The sequence below is a fragment of the Pan troglodytes genome, chromosome 4, assembly GCF_028858775.2.
Source record: "Pan troglodytes isolate AG18354 chromosome 4, NHGRI_mPanTro3-v2.0_pri, whole genome shotgun sequence".
Classification (NCBI taxonomy): domain Eukaryota; kingdom Metazoa; phylum Chordata; class Mammalia; order Primates; family Hominidae; genus Pan; species Pan troglodytes.
The window spans coordinates 169527742-169541992 of NC_072402.2; the positions used below are offsets into that span (position 1 = coordinate 169527742).

Consider the following 14251-nt stretch of genomic DNA (forward strand, 5'->3'; position numbering starts at 1 on the left):
CCCTTCTATAAGCTGGAGAGTAATACACATTACTATCTTGTAAAACCTTGACAATTCCAATGAGGAAGTTAAGAACTGTTTATTGATGAAACATTAAGCAATACCACAAAGCATGATGAATATAAGAGAATCAAGATTTAAGCTCTAAACTAAATTTATGGTATCTTGAAGCCTAAAGTGATAAAGCAAACTTAAATAGCTTTTTTGTTATTTGCTTGCCTTAAAAAAAAGTTTTAATAATCTTAAACCCAATCTTTATTTTGACCAAACATTAGGCAATTATAAATGCCAAAGTTTAGTCACTTATGTAAAGCTACTAGCATGTGTTTGCTTGCCTGCCTTTAAAAAACAAAAAACTTTTTTTAATAATCTTGAATCCTATCTTTATTTTGACCAAACATTAGTCAATTTGATTATAAACCAAAGTTAAGTTTAGTCACTTATGTAATGCCACTAGAGTGTGTTGAGACAGTGGGGAAACGGCATGGGACAATTAAGTAGATATTGAAGGGATGTTCTTAGTAAGATACAAAATGTCTAAGGTTAGTCAGATTTATTAGAAAGCAGGGAGGCCGAGTGCTGGGAAGGAAAAAGGGAGGTAAATGACCTGGCAGGAACAGATGCAGTCTTGGGAGAGGAAAATAAAGTACACTCCCATGTGTTAGGTAGGGAGGTGGGAGCTCACAGGTGAGGGAAATTGGAGCGAGCTGGGCTGCACTGCAGCACCCTAGCCTGTTCTGAAGTGCTCTGGTATTAAGTGATCCCAGGTGGAGCTGAGGTTAAAAAACTTTGTGTACTGGGGGAATCTTGGAAGAACACCCAGGGCACACACGGTTTTCCCACTTGAGTATACAGAGCCAAATACATTTCTAAAAGTTACCTAAAGCTTTCTTATCTGAAACATCCCATTTACCCTGAGTTGTTTTGAGCATTAGAACTAGGAGATGAGTCAACAATGTGGCAAAAATCAGTCTGCTCTGTCAGCACACCAACTTCTACCCACCTAATGGTATTATCTGATGATCCACTAACAACCAGGCGATCCCTGTACTGGAGACAGGCAATGCCTCGCTTGTGCCCATTGAGAGTACGAACAAATTCACAGGTGCTCGTGCTCCAGACCTGTATAACAAATTAACAGTATTTTAAAGAATGAACACAGGAAAGTCCTCCCACAATATACCTTTCTTAAAAAGACAGAGCTTCTGAGAATGACCCAAATATGTGATTATAAAATACGGTGTCCTCTAACTCAAAGTTGGGAGGCTGGGGGGCAGACTAGACAGCATAAAATTTTCTTGGCTGCTGAGTAATAACACTGGAATGAAACACGGAGGGAAGTGAAGTCTCCAGTCTTTGAGATCTTTACAAAGAGAACATCTCCTGGATGGTTCAAACGCTCATTTACCTGGAGGAAAGAGTTTGGGCCAGATTTTATGTTTTTACACCAGCTGACATTTCAAACCCCATGGAGCTAATGTAATAAAAAAGCTTCCAGCTGGGTACGGTGGCTCACACCTAATCCTAGCACTTTGGGAGGCTGAGACAGGAGAATTGCTTGAGCTAAAGAGTTCGAGACCAGCCTGGGCAAAATAGTGAAACCCCATCTCTACAAAAAATAAAATTAGCTGGGCATGGCAGCATGCACCTGTGGTCCCAGCTACTCAGGGAGCTGAGGTGAAAGGATCATCTGAGCCTAGCAGGTTGAGGCTGCAGTGAGCTGTGTTTGTGCCACTGCACTCCAGCCTGGGTGACAAAGCAAGACTTTGTCTCAAAAAACAAACAAAAAGTCTCACCTTTCATATCATCCTCTTTTCCAGCATATTTTCTGGAACAGCTCCATTTGTTTTGACACATTACTTCTAATTGTATGTATGCAGAATAAATAATCCCCTCTTTTGTGGTATCTGACTTAGATGTTCATAGACAGCTAAACATATTATTAGACAAATAAGGAGACACACAGCAACCAGAGTGCCCTGAATTATCTTACCAGCTGCATTTGTAGCTGAATGGGATAGATAAATAGATCTCCACAAGTAAAAGAATGGCACTGGACCCCTACCTCATACCTTAAACAAAAATTTAACTCAAAATGGATCAAGGACCTACACATAAGCACTGAAACTATACAAGTCTTGATAAATTGAACATCATCAAAATTAAAATCATTTGTGCATCAAAGGACACCATCAAAAAAGTGAAAAGACAACTCACAGAAAGGGAGAAAATATTTGCAAATCATGTATCTGATAAGGGACTTGTGTCCAGAATATATAAAGAACTTATAACTCAATAATAAAAAGGCAAATTACCAATTTTTAAAGTTGGCAAAAGATTTAAATAGACATTTCTCCAGAGAAGGTACACAAATGGCCAATAAGCATACAACAAGTTGTTTAGCATCATCAGTAACAAGGGAATGCAAAGCAAAACCACAGAGTACCACTGCACACTCACTAGGGCAGATATAATACAAGAGACAAATAATAGGAAGTGTTGGCAAGGATATGAGAAATCCTCCATGCTGATATTATGAAACAGCTATTTTGTAATAAAGCTCAAACCCTCTCAACTTCCAGGCACTGGTCTCATACCAATTGGTGTGACTGTGGGAATAAGTTGCCGCATATAAATCCTAGTTGTTTAGCTTCCCAGCTATCCAATGCAAAGCCTGATGCTACACACTTCGTGATTTGTGGGGCTAGGTATAAGAGTGCTATCCAGTGCTGGTTATGAAAAGGAGGTTCTTCTGAGCAAGCTGAAACCCTCATATACCACTGGCAGGACTGTAAAATGGTGCAGCGCCTTTGGAAAACAGTTTGGCAGTTCCTCAAAATGCTAAACACAAGCCTGGGCGACAAAGTGAGACCTGGTCTCTACAAAAAAAAAAAAAAAAAAAAAAAAAAGGGCCGGGCCTGGTAGTGCCTGTACTCCCAGCTACTCTGGGAGGCTTAGGTGGGAGCCTCAGGAGTCCCTGAGCTGGGGGACTGCTTGAGCCCAGGAGGTCAAGGCTGAAGCGAACCATGACTGTGTTACTGCACTCCAGCCTGGGTGACAGAGTGAGACCCTGTCTTCAAAAGGAAAAAAAAGCTAAACACAGAGTTACCATCCTAAGAAAATTAAAAACATGAAAACTTCTACACTAATATTTATAACAGCATCATTTGTAATAGTCAAAAAAATAGAAACAACTAAAATGTCCATCAACTAATAAACAGATGAACAATGAAATTTTATTCAGCCACTGGAAGCAACAAAGTACTGGCTGGGTGTGGTGGCTCATGCCTGTAATCCCAACACTTTGGGAGGCCAAGGACTGCTTGAGCACAGGAGTCCAAGACTAGTCTGGGCAATAAAGCAAGACCCCATCTGTACTTTAAAAAAAAAAAAAAAAAAAAGAAGGGACAAAGCTGATGATACATGCTACAAAGCACATGGATGAACCTTGAAAACATTATGCTAAGTGAAAGCAGCGAGAAATAAAAGGCCACATAAGGTATTCTTCCATTTATATGAAGTGTTTAGAACAGTCCAATCCCAAGACAGAAGGTAGATGAGCGATCACCAGGGACTGGGAAGAAACACAGGCTGACTGCTAATGAGTGTGAGGGTTTTAGAGCGCGATGAAAATGTTCTGGAACTAGACAATGGTAATGTTATAGAATGCTGCAAATGTACTAAAGGCCACGGAATTACACCCTTTAAAATGTTCAATCTTATGGCATGGAAACTATATCTCGGTAAAGATGTTATAAAAGCATAGGAAAGCTAAAATTCAAAAAAGTTAGCTGAGATATTGGAATCAGGACTGCATTTACCATACCCTAGGGATCACCCTAGACTTCAACTCCTTGTTACAAGTCTGCCTCCCCCTTCACCGCATGCTAAGCTTCTTGAAGGCAAGGACATGTCTTCTTCATCATCATATCCCTAGCATCCGGCCCAGAGTCCACCGCACTGCAAGTCCTCAAAATTAGGTGAATAAATAAAACATCTAAGCTCTGCCACTAACTAGCTGTGATGATCACCAACACAATCCTTTACTCTCTGAGCCAGATGTGTAAAATGGGGCCACACCTACCTTAAAAGTGCTGAGTGTTAACTGAGACCATAATGTAAAGCTCCCAACACACAATACATGATCAACACGTTAGCACTCTTCCCCTTAAAAAGGTGATCAAGAATTTCATGTCATGAAACGGAAGACTGTTCTCTCTTCTGGACCCATGGCTTTTCCTCCTACCTTGCCTACAACTGTACAGATATACAGAGTGGGATGGCCTCAAGGGTTCATAAGCACAGAGGAGAATAAAGATCTTGCCAGGTACCAGGTTGGTATAAGCCACCTCTGCTTTGTCTCTGTTCTAAAAGGGACAGGAACAGGTAGGGTTATGACTGCAGACATACTTACTTTGATGGTCCTGTCACCAGAGGCAGACACGATGTACTTGTCGTCAAAGTCTACTACATTGACGGCAGCCCGGTGGCCAACCAGGACACGGCGTAAAGTGATGTCGGTCGCAGAAGCCATGTCCCACACAGCAATGGAGCGGTCCTTGGAACAGGTCACCATCAGTCCATTACTGAAGCGTAAGTGCAGTACAGCCTCATTGTGGTGGATCAATGTGTTAAGAACTTCACCCGTGTTCACATCCCACACTCTAGGAGAGAAGAGAAAAGCATGATGCTTAATTATGGAGACAGCCAGGAAATGATTCTGGTATCTGAGCTCTGTCTGGGTCTGCAATGGTTTGGATATAGTTTGTCTGACTCTACCAAATCTCATGTTGAAATTGATCCTCAATGTTGGAGGTGGGGCCTGGCAGGAGATGTTTTGGGTCATGGTGGTGTATCACTCATGAATGGCTTGGTGCCATTCTCATAGGAGGGAGTTCACTCTTAGTTCCTGAGAGAACAGGTTGTTGAAAAGAGCCTCCTAGCACCTCCTCCCTCTCTCTTGCTTCTCTCTCACATGTGATCTGCACATGCTGGCTCCCCTTTGCCTTCTGCCATGAGTAGAAGTAGCTCGAAGCCCTCATCAGAAGTAGATGCTGGTGCCATGCTTCTTGCAGAGCCTGCAGAACCATGAGTCAAATACACCCCTTTTCTTTATAAATTACCCAGCCTCGGGTATTCCTTTATAGCAATACAAATGGAGTAAGACAGGGTCTATTCTTAATGAACCTAAGGACATGATTAAAAGGGACCCCTAAAAGCAATTTCTTTATTTGCTGAGAAGTGCTGAGACGGTTTCAGAAAAGGTGGCTAATTCTGGCTCTGCCCGAGTTTAGGTATATTTAGCAGTCAGGTATTTAGGGATGGTGTTTGCAGGCTCGTGCTGATGGCAAAAGATGATTCCTCTAGATAGTAGATTTTGTATTGAGTCTGAGATGACAGGAAGAAGGAGGCTTGTTGGCTGAAGAACTGAGAATGGTTCCAAGCTTAGTTCTTGTTGACCTCTGACAGGCCTCTGAGTCTATCATTTATCCACTGCAAACTGGGTAAGTCATGATGCCTCATCAATCACCACATCCACTTCTTTACCTAGCTGCTTTATGGACAAAGCCAGGGTCTCCCAACTGCTTTGTACATCCAGGGATCTGGAAGCAGCATTTCCACATCACGGCTTTTCTGTAACCCTCATCTCCTAAGAGGACAAGTTCACATAGGGCAGAGGGGGAAAGACTCAGGCCTCTGAGGCTGAGACATGATCTCTGGCAGAAGCAGGGGTACGGAAGCACTGAGTCCAGGAGAGGATACTAAGCATGCTTCAAGCAGGGGTGGCGATGCTTCAAGCAGGGGTGGCGAAAGAGTCCAGGAGTGACTCCTGGAAGTGAGTGTCTCCTCTCTGCTCTGGACCACATAACCAAAAGAAGAAAGCCAGCCTAATACTTGGTATATGCTCTTACAGGAAAGCATGTTGTCATCTCTACAATGAACAGCAATAGGAACAGAACACCCTTAACAAAAATTAGCTTTCCTGCGTAATTTGCGCAAACATGTCTACAATAAAAGTAGTTTGAAATACAGCATGTAAAAATGTAAGTTTGTGTATGCCTCTCCCAGAGGAGGATGTCAATCTCAGACTTTCTCAGGGAAGGCTTACAAGTTAAGAACAATGAAGCCAGATCACTCACCTCACCGTAGAATCTGAAGAGCCGGTTACAATGACACGCTCATCATACTGCAGACAGAGGACAGAGCCTGTGTGTCCTGTTAACACTTTCAAACATTCCAGGCTGCTTTTATCCCATATCTACTGAGACAAGATTAGCCACAAACGATGATTAATTATACTATATTTTGATGAATGTTACTGTCCCACCTTATGTTCTGATTATAAAATAAAACACACTTGGGTTACAGTAAATAAGAAACACTGAATATCAAACAGGTAAGAAATGACAAGAAGGAATACAGACAATAGTGATTAACTACTAGGATAGATGTGCTATTTTGCTTAATTTGAACCCTTAGCTATTGATCTCAGTATACTTATCAACAGCCTCATAAAGGGGACTTCTTAAAAATAAAATCTGTGAAAAGAATTCGCTCACTGACGGGGTGCTGTGGCTCATGCCTATAATCCCAACATTTTGGGAGGCCGAGACAGAAGGATCGCTTGAGCCCAGAAGTTAAAAGACCAGCCTGGGCAACATACCAAGCCAATCTCCATAAGAGAGAGAGAGAGAGAGAGAGAGAGAGAGAGAGTGTGTGTGTGTGTGTGTGTGTGAGAGAGAGAGAGTGTGTGTGTATGTGTGTGTGTGTGTGTGAGAGAGTGTGTGTGTGTGTGTGTGAGAGAGAGAGAGTGTGTGTGTGTGTGTTTTAATTAGCCAGGTGTGGTGGTGTGTGTGCCTGTAGTCCCAACTACTCAGGAGGCTGAGGTGACAGAATTGCTTGAGCCCAGAAGGCAAGGCTGCAGTGAGCCATAATCACACCACTGTACTCCGGCCTGGGCAACAAAGCAGGACTCTGCTTTGTCATTTTATTTTTATGTCTCATAAAAATATTAATAAAAAAGAATTGGCTCACTCTCTGGAAAGCAACATGACAACGTCTATTAAGACGTTTTACAAATGCATACCCCTATGTTTACAAAAACAAAAAGTGGAAAATGAAATGTCCAGCATTTCATAAAAGTCTCAAAGTAAACTATGAAGTGTTTAATGAGAAAATATCATGCTTTATTACAAAGTTAAGCATTTTAAAAATCAGAACAAAAATTATCTATAAAGTGACACAATGACTATGTATATTTTAGAAAAGGAAGAAAGGATTAAAGGAGGTAAAATGTTGTGAACAGTTGTTTTCACACTCTGAGTGTTCCTTTTCTCGCTTCTTTTACTGCCTCCATAGACTTGTCTTTTCTAGAATGTCACAGATTTGGAATCATACAGTATGTAGCCTTTTTAGATTGGCTTCTTTCACACAGTAATACACACTTAAGGTTCCTCCCTGTCTTTTCATGGCTTGATATACATTCCTTTTTAGTGCTGAAAATTATCCCACTGTCTAGATGTACTACAGTTTATTTATCCATTCACCTACTGAAGGACACCTTGGTTGCTTCCAAGTTTGGGCAATTATGGATAAAGCTGCCATAAACATCTGGGTGGAGGTTTTTGTGTAGACCTAAGTTTTCAATTCTGTTGTGTAAATACTAAGTGGTATATATGGTAAAAGTATGTTTAGTTTTGTAAGAATGCCAAACTGCCTTCTGAAGTGGCTGTACTATTTTCTATTTCCAACAGCAATGAATGAAAGTTCCTGTTCCTATTGCTCCACATTCTCGCCAGCATTGGGTGTTGTCAGTGTTCTGGATTTTGGCCATGCTAACAGGTGTGTAGTCGTGTCTCACTGTTATAATTCACATTTCTCTGATGATTTACAATGTGTAACATCTTTTCCATACTTATAATATGCCATCTGTATATCCTTCTTTGGTGAGATGTCTGTTAAGGTCTATGCCTTATTTTAAAAAATCAGGTTAAGCTAATTGTTTTTTTTCTTACTGTTGAAATTCAAGAGTTCTTTGTATGTCTTTTGCATACATTTTCTCTAGTCTGTGGCTTGTTTTTTCATTCTCCAGACAATGTCTCTCACAGAGCAGAAATTTTTAATTTTAACAAAGTCCAGCTTATTAATTCTTTCTTTCATGGGTCATGGCTTTGGTATTATATCTAAAAAGTCATCAACAAATTCAAGATCATCTAGATTCTCTCCTATGTTACATTCTGTGAATTTTAAGATTTTGTGTTTTACAGTCAGGTCTTTAATCCATTTTGAGTTAATTTTTGTGAAGTATATAGGATCTATGTCTAGACTGTTTAAGGGTAAGGGAGGCAATATGGTGTCTAATTGCTTCTGCCCCATTTGTTGAAGACACAATCTTTTCTCTACTGTATTGTCTTTGCTCCTTTGTAAAAGATCAGCTGACTATATTTATGAAGGTATATATTTCTGGGCTCTCTATTCTGTTCCATGGATCTAGCTGTCCATTCTGTTGCCAGCACCACACCACTGTGATGACTGCAGTTTTACAGTAATTCTTCAAGTAGGGTAGTGTTAGTCCTCTGTCTTTATTCTACTTCAGTATCATGCTGGTTTTTGCTTGTCCATATAAACATTACAGTCAGCTGGTAGATATCCACAAAATCACTTGCTGGGATTTTGATTGAGACTGCATTGAACCTACAGACCAATTTGGGAAGAAATGACTGACATCCTCACAATAGTCTTCCTACCCATGAGCATGAAATATCTCTCCCCATTTATTTAGTTCTTTGATTTCTTTAATCAGTTTTATAGTTTTCTTCACATAGATCTTATAAATATTTTGTTAGATTTATATCTAAGTATTTCATTGGTGGGGGGGGGTGCTAATATAAATGTTATTGTGTTTTTTGAGATGGAGTCTCACTCTGTCACCCAGGCTGGAGTGCAATGGCGCGATCTCGGCTCACTGCAACCTCCGCCTCCCAGGTTCAAGCTATTGTCCTGCCTCAGCCTCCTGAGTAGCAGGACTATAGGCGCCCACCACCACACCCGGCTAATTTTTGTATTTTTAGTGGAGACGGAGTTTCACCATGTTGGCCAGGCTGGTCACAAACTCCTGACCTCAGATGATCCACCCACCTCGGCCTCCCTAAAGTGCTGGGATTACAAGCGTGAGCCACCGTGCCCAGCCATGTTATTGTGTTTTTAATTTCACATTCCACTTGTTCATTGCTGGTATATGGGTAAGCAACTGACTTATGTATATTAACCTTGTATCCGGCAAACTTGCTATAATCATTTATTAGTTCTAGGAGGTTTTTTTTGTTGATGCTTTCATTTTTTTCTACAATCATGTCATCTACAAGCAAAGACAGTTTTAATTCTTCCTTCTCAATTTGTATACCTTGTCTTAGTGTGTTATCTAGGAGTTCTAATACAATGTTGAAACATAGTGGTGAGTGGGGACATCTTTGTCTTATTCCTGACCTTAGTGGAAAAGTTTCACATTTCTCAGCACTGTGTGTGACGTTAGCTATAGGCTTTTTGTAGATACTCTTTATCAAGTTAAGGAAGTTCCCCTCTATTCATAGTTTACTAAGGGTTTTTATCACGAAAGAGTGTTCAATTTTGTCAAACGCCTTTTCTGCATCTATTGACGTGATTTTCTTCTTTGGCTTATTGATATGATGGATTACATTAATTGATTTTTGAAGGTTAAACATGAAGATATTGGTCTGTGGTTTTCTTTGAATGTCTTCATGTAGTTTAGTACTAAGGTAACGATGGCCTCATAGAATGAGTGATGAAATATTCTCTCTTCTTCTATCTTCTGGAAGAGATTGTAGAGAACTGGTGTAATTTCTTACTTAAATGTTTGACAGAATTCACCAGTAACTCATCTGGGCCTGGTGCTGTTTTGGAAAGTAATTAATTATTGACTCAATTTCTTCAACAGATAAAGGCCTATTCAGATTACCTATTTGTTTTTATGTCAATTTTGGAAGACTGTGTCTTTCAGGGAATTAATTCATTTCATATAAATTATCAAATTTGTAAACAGGGAGTTGTTCATATTATTTTATTATTCATTTAACGCTCATGAGAGCTATAGTGATGTCTCCTCTTTCATTTCAATATTAGGAATCTGAGTCCTTTTTTTTCTATGTTAGCATAGCTAACGTAATTATCAATTTTACTCATCTTTTCAAAGACACATCTTTTGGTTTCCTTACCTATTTCTATGGATTTCCTGTTATCAATTTCATTGATCTCTGCCCTACTTTTCATTAACTCTTTTATTCTGCTTACTACGGATTTAAACTGTTTTTTTTCTAGTTTCCTAAGGTGGAAGCTTAGATGACTGATTTTTAGTCTTTTTTCTAATATATGCACTCAATACTATAAAATTCTAAGCTTTCACTGCATCCCACAGATTTTGATAACTTGGGCTTTCATTTTCATTTAGTTACACCCACCCACACATGCACACATGTGCACACACACAGCTAAGGAGGAGGGAGAGAAAGTCTCACACCGTCACTCAGGCTGAAATACAGTGACACAATCACAGCTTACTGCAGCCTTTGACCTCCCGGGCTCAGGTGATCCTCCCACCTCAGCCTCTTGAGTAGCTGGGACTACAGACGCATGCCACAATGCCCAGCTAATGTTTTTTAATTTTTTTGTAGAGACAGGGTCTCCCTATGTTTCCCAGGCTTGTCTCAAACTTCTGGGCTCAAGCAATCCTCCCACCTCAGCCTCCCAAAGTGTAGGGATTACAGACGTGAACCACTGTGCCCAGCCTCAAAATATTTTTAAAATTTCTCTTGAGATTTCTTCTTTGATCCATGTGCTATTTAGAATTATGTTATGTAACCTTAAAGTATTTAGGAATTTTTCCAGCTTCTTTTTTTTTTACTGATTTCTAGTTTATATCCACTGTGGTATGATTGGACATTGTATTAATTTCTAGCCTTTCTTTTTTTATTGATTTTTTTTATTTTTTTATTTTTCCATAAGCTATTGTACAGGTGGTATTTGGTTACCTAAGTTCTTTAGTGGTGATTTGTGAGATTCTGGTGCACTCATCACCCAAGCAGTATATACTGCACCATATTTGTAGTCTTCTATCCCTTGCCCCCCTCCCACTCGTCCCCCCAAGTCCCCAAAGTCCAATGCATCATTCTTATGCCTTTGCGTCCTCATAGCTTAGCTCTTACATAACAGTGAGAACATATGATGTTTGGTTTTCCATTCCTGAGTTACTTTGCTTAGAATAACAGTCTCCAATCTCATCCAAGTCACCACAAATGCTGTTAATTCATTCCTTTATATGGCTGCATAGTATTCCATCATATATATATCAGTCACAGTTTCTTTATCCACTCGTTGAGTGATGGGCATTTGGGTTGGTTCCACAATTTTGCAATTGTGAATTGTGCTGCTATAAACATCCATGTGCAAGTGTCTTTTTTAAATAATGACTTCTCTTCCTCTGGGTAGATACCCAGTAGTGGGACTGCTGGATCAAATGGTAGTTCTACTTTTAGTTCTTTAAGAAATCTCCCCACCCCACAACAGGCCCCAGTGTGGGGAGGCAGGAGGGATAGCATTAGGAGATATACCTAACATTAAATGACGAGTTAATGGGTGCAGCACACCAACATGGCACATGTATACATATGTAACAAACCTGCACGTTGAGCACAGGTACCCTAAAACTTAAAGTATAATAAAAAAAAAATAAAAGAAAAAGAAATCTCCACATTGTTTTCCATAGCGGCTGTACTAGTTTACATTCCCACCAGCAGTGTAGAAGTGTTCCCTGTTCATCATATCCATGCCAGCATCTACTGTTTTTTGATTTTTTTATTATGGCCATTCTTGCAGGAGGTGGTATCACATTGTGGTTTTGATTTGCATTTCTCTGATCATTGTATCATGTTTGTCGGGCATTTTTTCCTGTGTTGAGCATTTTTTCATATGTATATTGACTATTTTGTATATCTTCTTTTGAGAATTGTCTGTTCATGTTCTTAGCCCACTTTTTGATGGGATTGTTTGTTTTTTTCTTGTTGATTTGTTTGAGTTCATTGTGTTTGTTTTTTTCTTGTTGATTTGTTTGAGTTCATTGTAGATTCTGGATATTAGTCCTTTGTCAGATGTACAGATTGTGAAGATTTTCTCCCACTCTGTGGGCTGTTTACTCTGCTAACTGTTCCTTGTGCTGGGCAAAAGCTCTTTAGTTTAATTAGGTCCCAGCTATTTATCTTTGTTTTTGTAGTATTTGCTTTTGGTTCTTGGTTATGAAATCCTTGCCTAAGCCAATGTCTAGAAGGGTTTTTCCAATGTTATCTCCCAGAATTTTTCTAGTTTCAGGTCTTAGGTTTAAAGTCCTTAATCCACATTGAGTTGATTTTTGTATAAGGTGAGAGATGAGGATCCAGTTTCATTCTCCTGTATGTGGCTTGCCAATTATCCCAGTACTATTTGTTGAAAAGGGTGTCCTTTCCCCACTTTTATATTTTTGTTTGCTTTATCAAAGATCAGTTGGCTGTAAGTATTTGGGTTTATTTCTGGGTTCTCTATTCTGTTCCATTGGTCTATATCCCTATTTTTGTACCAGTACCATGCTGTTTTGGTGACTATAGCACTATAGTATAGTTTGAAATCAGGTAGTGTGATGCCTCCAGATTTCTTCTTTTTGCTTAGTCTTGCTTTGGCTACATGGGCTCTTTTTTGGTTCCAAGTGAATTTTAGAATTGTTTTATCTAATTCTGTGAAGAATGAGAAAGGAATGGTTATGTCCTTTCCTGGTTTTCGTATTAGGTCATATTTTGACGGGGACTGCACTGAATTTGTAGATTGCTTTTGGCAGTATGGTTATTTTCACAATATTGATTCTACCCATCCATGAGCATGGGATGTGTTTCCATTTGTTCGTGTCATCTATGATTTCTTTCAGCAGTGTTTTGTAGTTTTCCTTGTAGAGGTCTTTTGACTCCTTGATTAGGTATATTCCTAAGTATGTTATTTTTTTGCAGCTATTGTAAAAGAGGTTGAGTTCTTGATGTGATTCTCCTCTTGGTCACTGTTGGTTTACAGAAGAGCTACTGATTTGTGTACATTAATCAAAAGGAAATGCTATAAACAGGCCTTCAAGAAGGGAAGCGTTCTATAGTTCCATGACTAGGTCTGAGTCTTTTAGTGAGCCTATACCTCTAGACTTCACAAGTACTTCTCAGTTCTTCCTCACCCCTTTATGCGTGACCAAATGGATGAGGGGGCTGGAGTTGTGTATTTCCCTTCCCCAGGTCAGTCAGGTTCTATAAAATCTCAGCACTTTAGGCTCTGGCTAAGCAGTTTCTACTGAAGGTAGACCTTATCAAGAAGTACAGAATAACCTAGTATAGTTTTAAAAGTTTCTTTTCCCTTCCCGCTGCTGGAAACACAAGGAGATTTTTCTGGGATAATCACTGAGAGAATCTGGTAGAGCTCTTGCAGGTAAAACTCACAAAAGTGTGGTGGGGAGCCTGATGACTGGGTCCTCCTCAGTTTATATTTCTCAGACTTGTCCCACACTGAGCCTCCAGCAATTTTTCAATTACGGTTCAGGTTACCCTACCCAGGCACTGGTTCTCCCGGATGTTTCTGCTCCAGTGAGTTATGATTCTCTGTATTTGCCTGTCTCTCCAATTTGTGGGGCAGCAGCTTCTCCTGTGACCTCACTTCTCTTATGAATCTAAGTAGAATGGTTGATTTTTCAGTTTGTTCAGATTTTTACTTGTTGTCAGGACAAGTAGCAACTTCTTACGTACCAAACCCACTCCCTTCTTTTAATCTTTCCAGTGTTCCCAAGTTATCAATATTGTTGATATTTAATGGGAGATGAGAATGTTTTCAAAGATTGAACTATTTAAAATAGACTCTGTGCACCTATTTCTTGACATGTACAATACTATCATAATTTGTAGTGACTCTACAGTTTACTGCAAGTGAACAAGATTTTATAAATGATGTAGACACTGAAATATAATATCTACAATAGCAAAGCTTGCTTTTAACTTCTGACCTAATGGAACCTGAGTTATTTTTTAAAGTGATTAGTGATCAAGGATTGGTGCAGAATAGGGCAAAAAAAAGGTTTCCAACCACTGGTCTAGATAATCTCTTCAAAGCGCACTTCTGCTCTACTATTCTATGTCTTATTAAGTCAAATGGATGTGCCACAATTAAGAGAATTCTTTAGAAA

At 39.6% G+C, this 14251-nt stretch overlaps 1 protein-coding gene across 10 annotated transcripts in view; it reads right to left on the minus strand.

The window, feature by feature from the left end:
- FBXW11 (F-box and WD repeat domain containing 11) overlaps nucleotides 1–14251 on the minus strand; it is a 146467-nt gene that overhangs the window by 10291 nt on the left and 121925 nt on the right. For all 10 annotated transcript variants that reach the window (XM_003310956.5, XM_003310957.5, XM_009450125.5 and 7 more), the window contains 3 exons: nucleotides 6141–6259; nucleotides 4415–4664; nucleotides 1004–1122 (listed from right to left, as the gene is read on the minus strand). In XM_003310956.5, the coding sequence (XP_003311004.1) occupies nucleotides 1004–1122; nucleotides 4415–4664; nucleotides 6141–6259 (488 nt within the window). The remainder of the gene's footprint in view (nucleotides 1–1003; nucleotides 1123–4414; nucleotides 4665–6140; nucleotides 6260–14251) is intronic.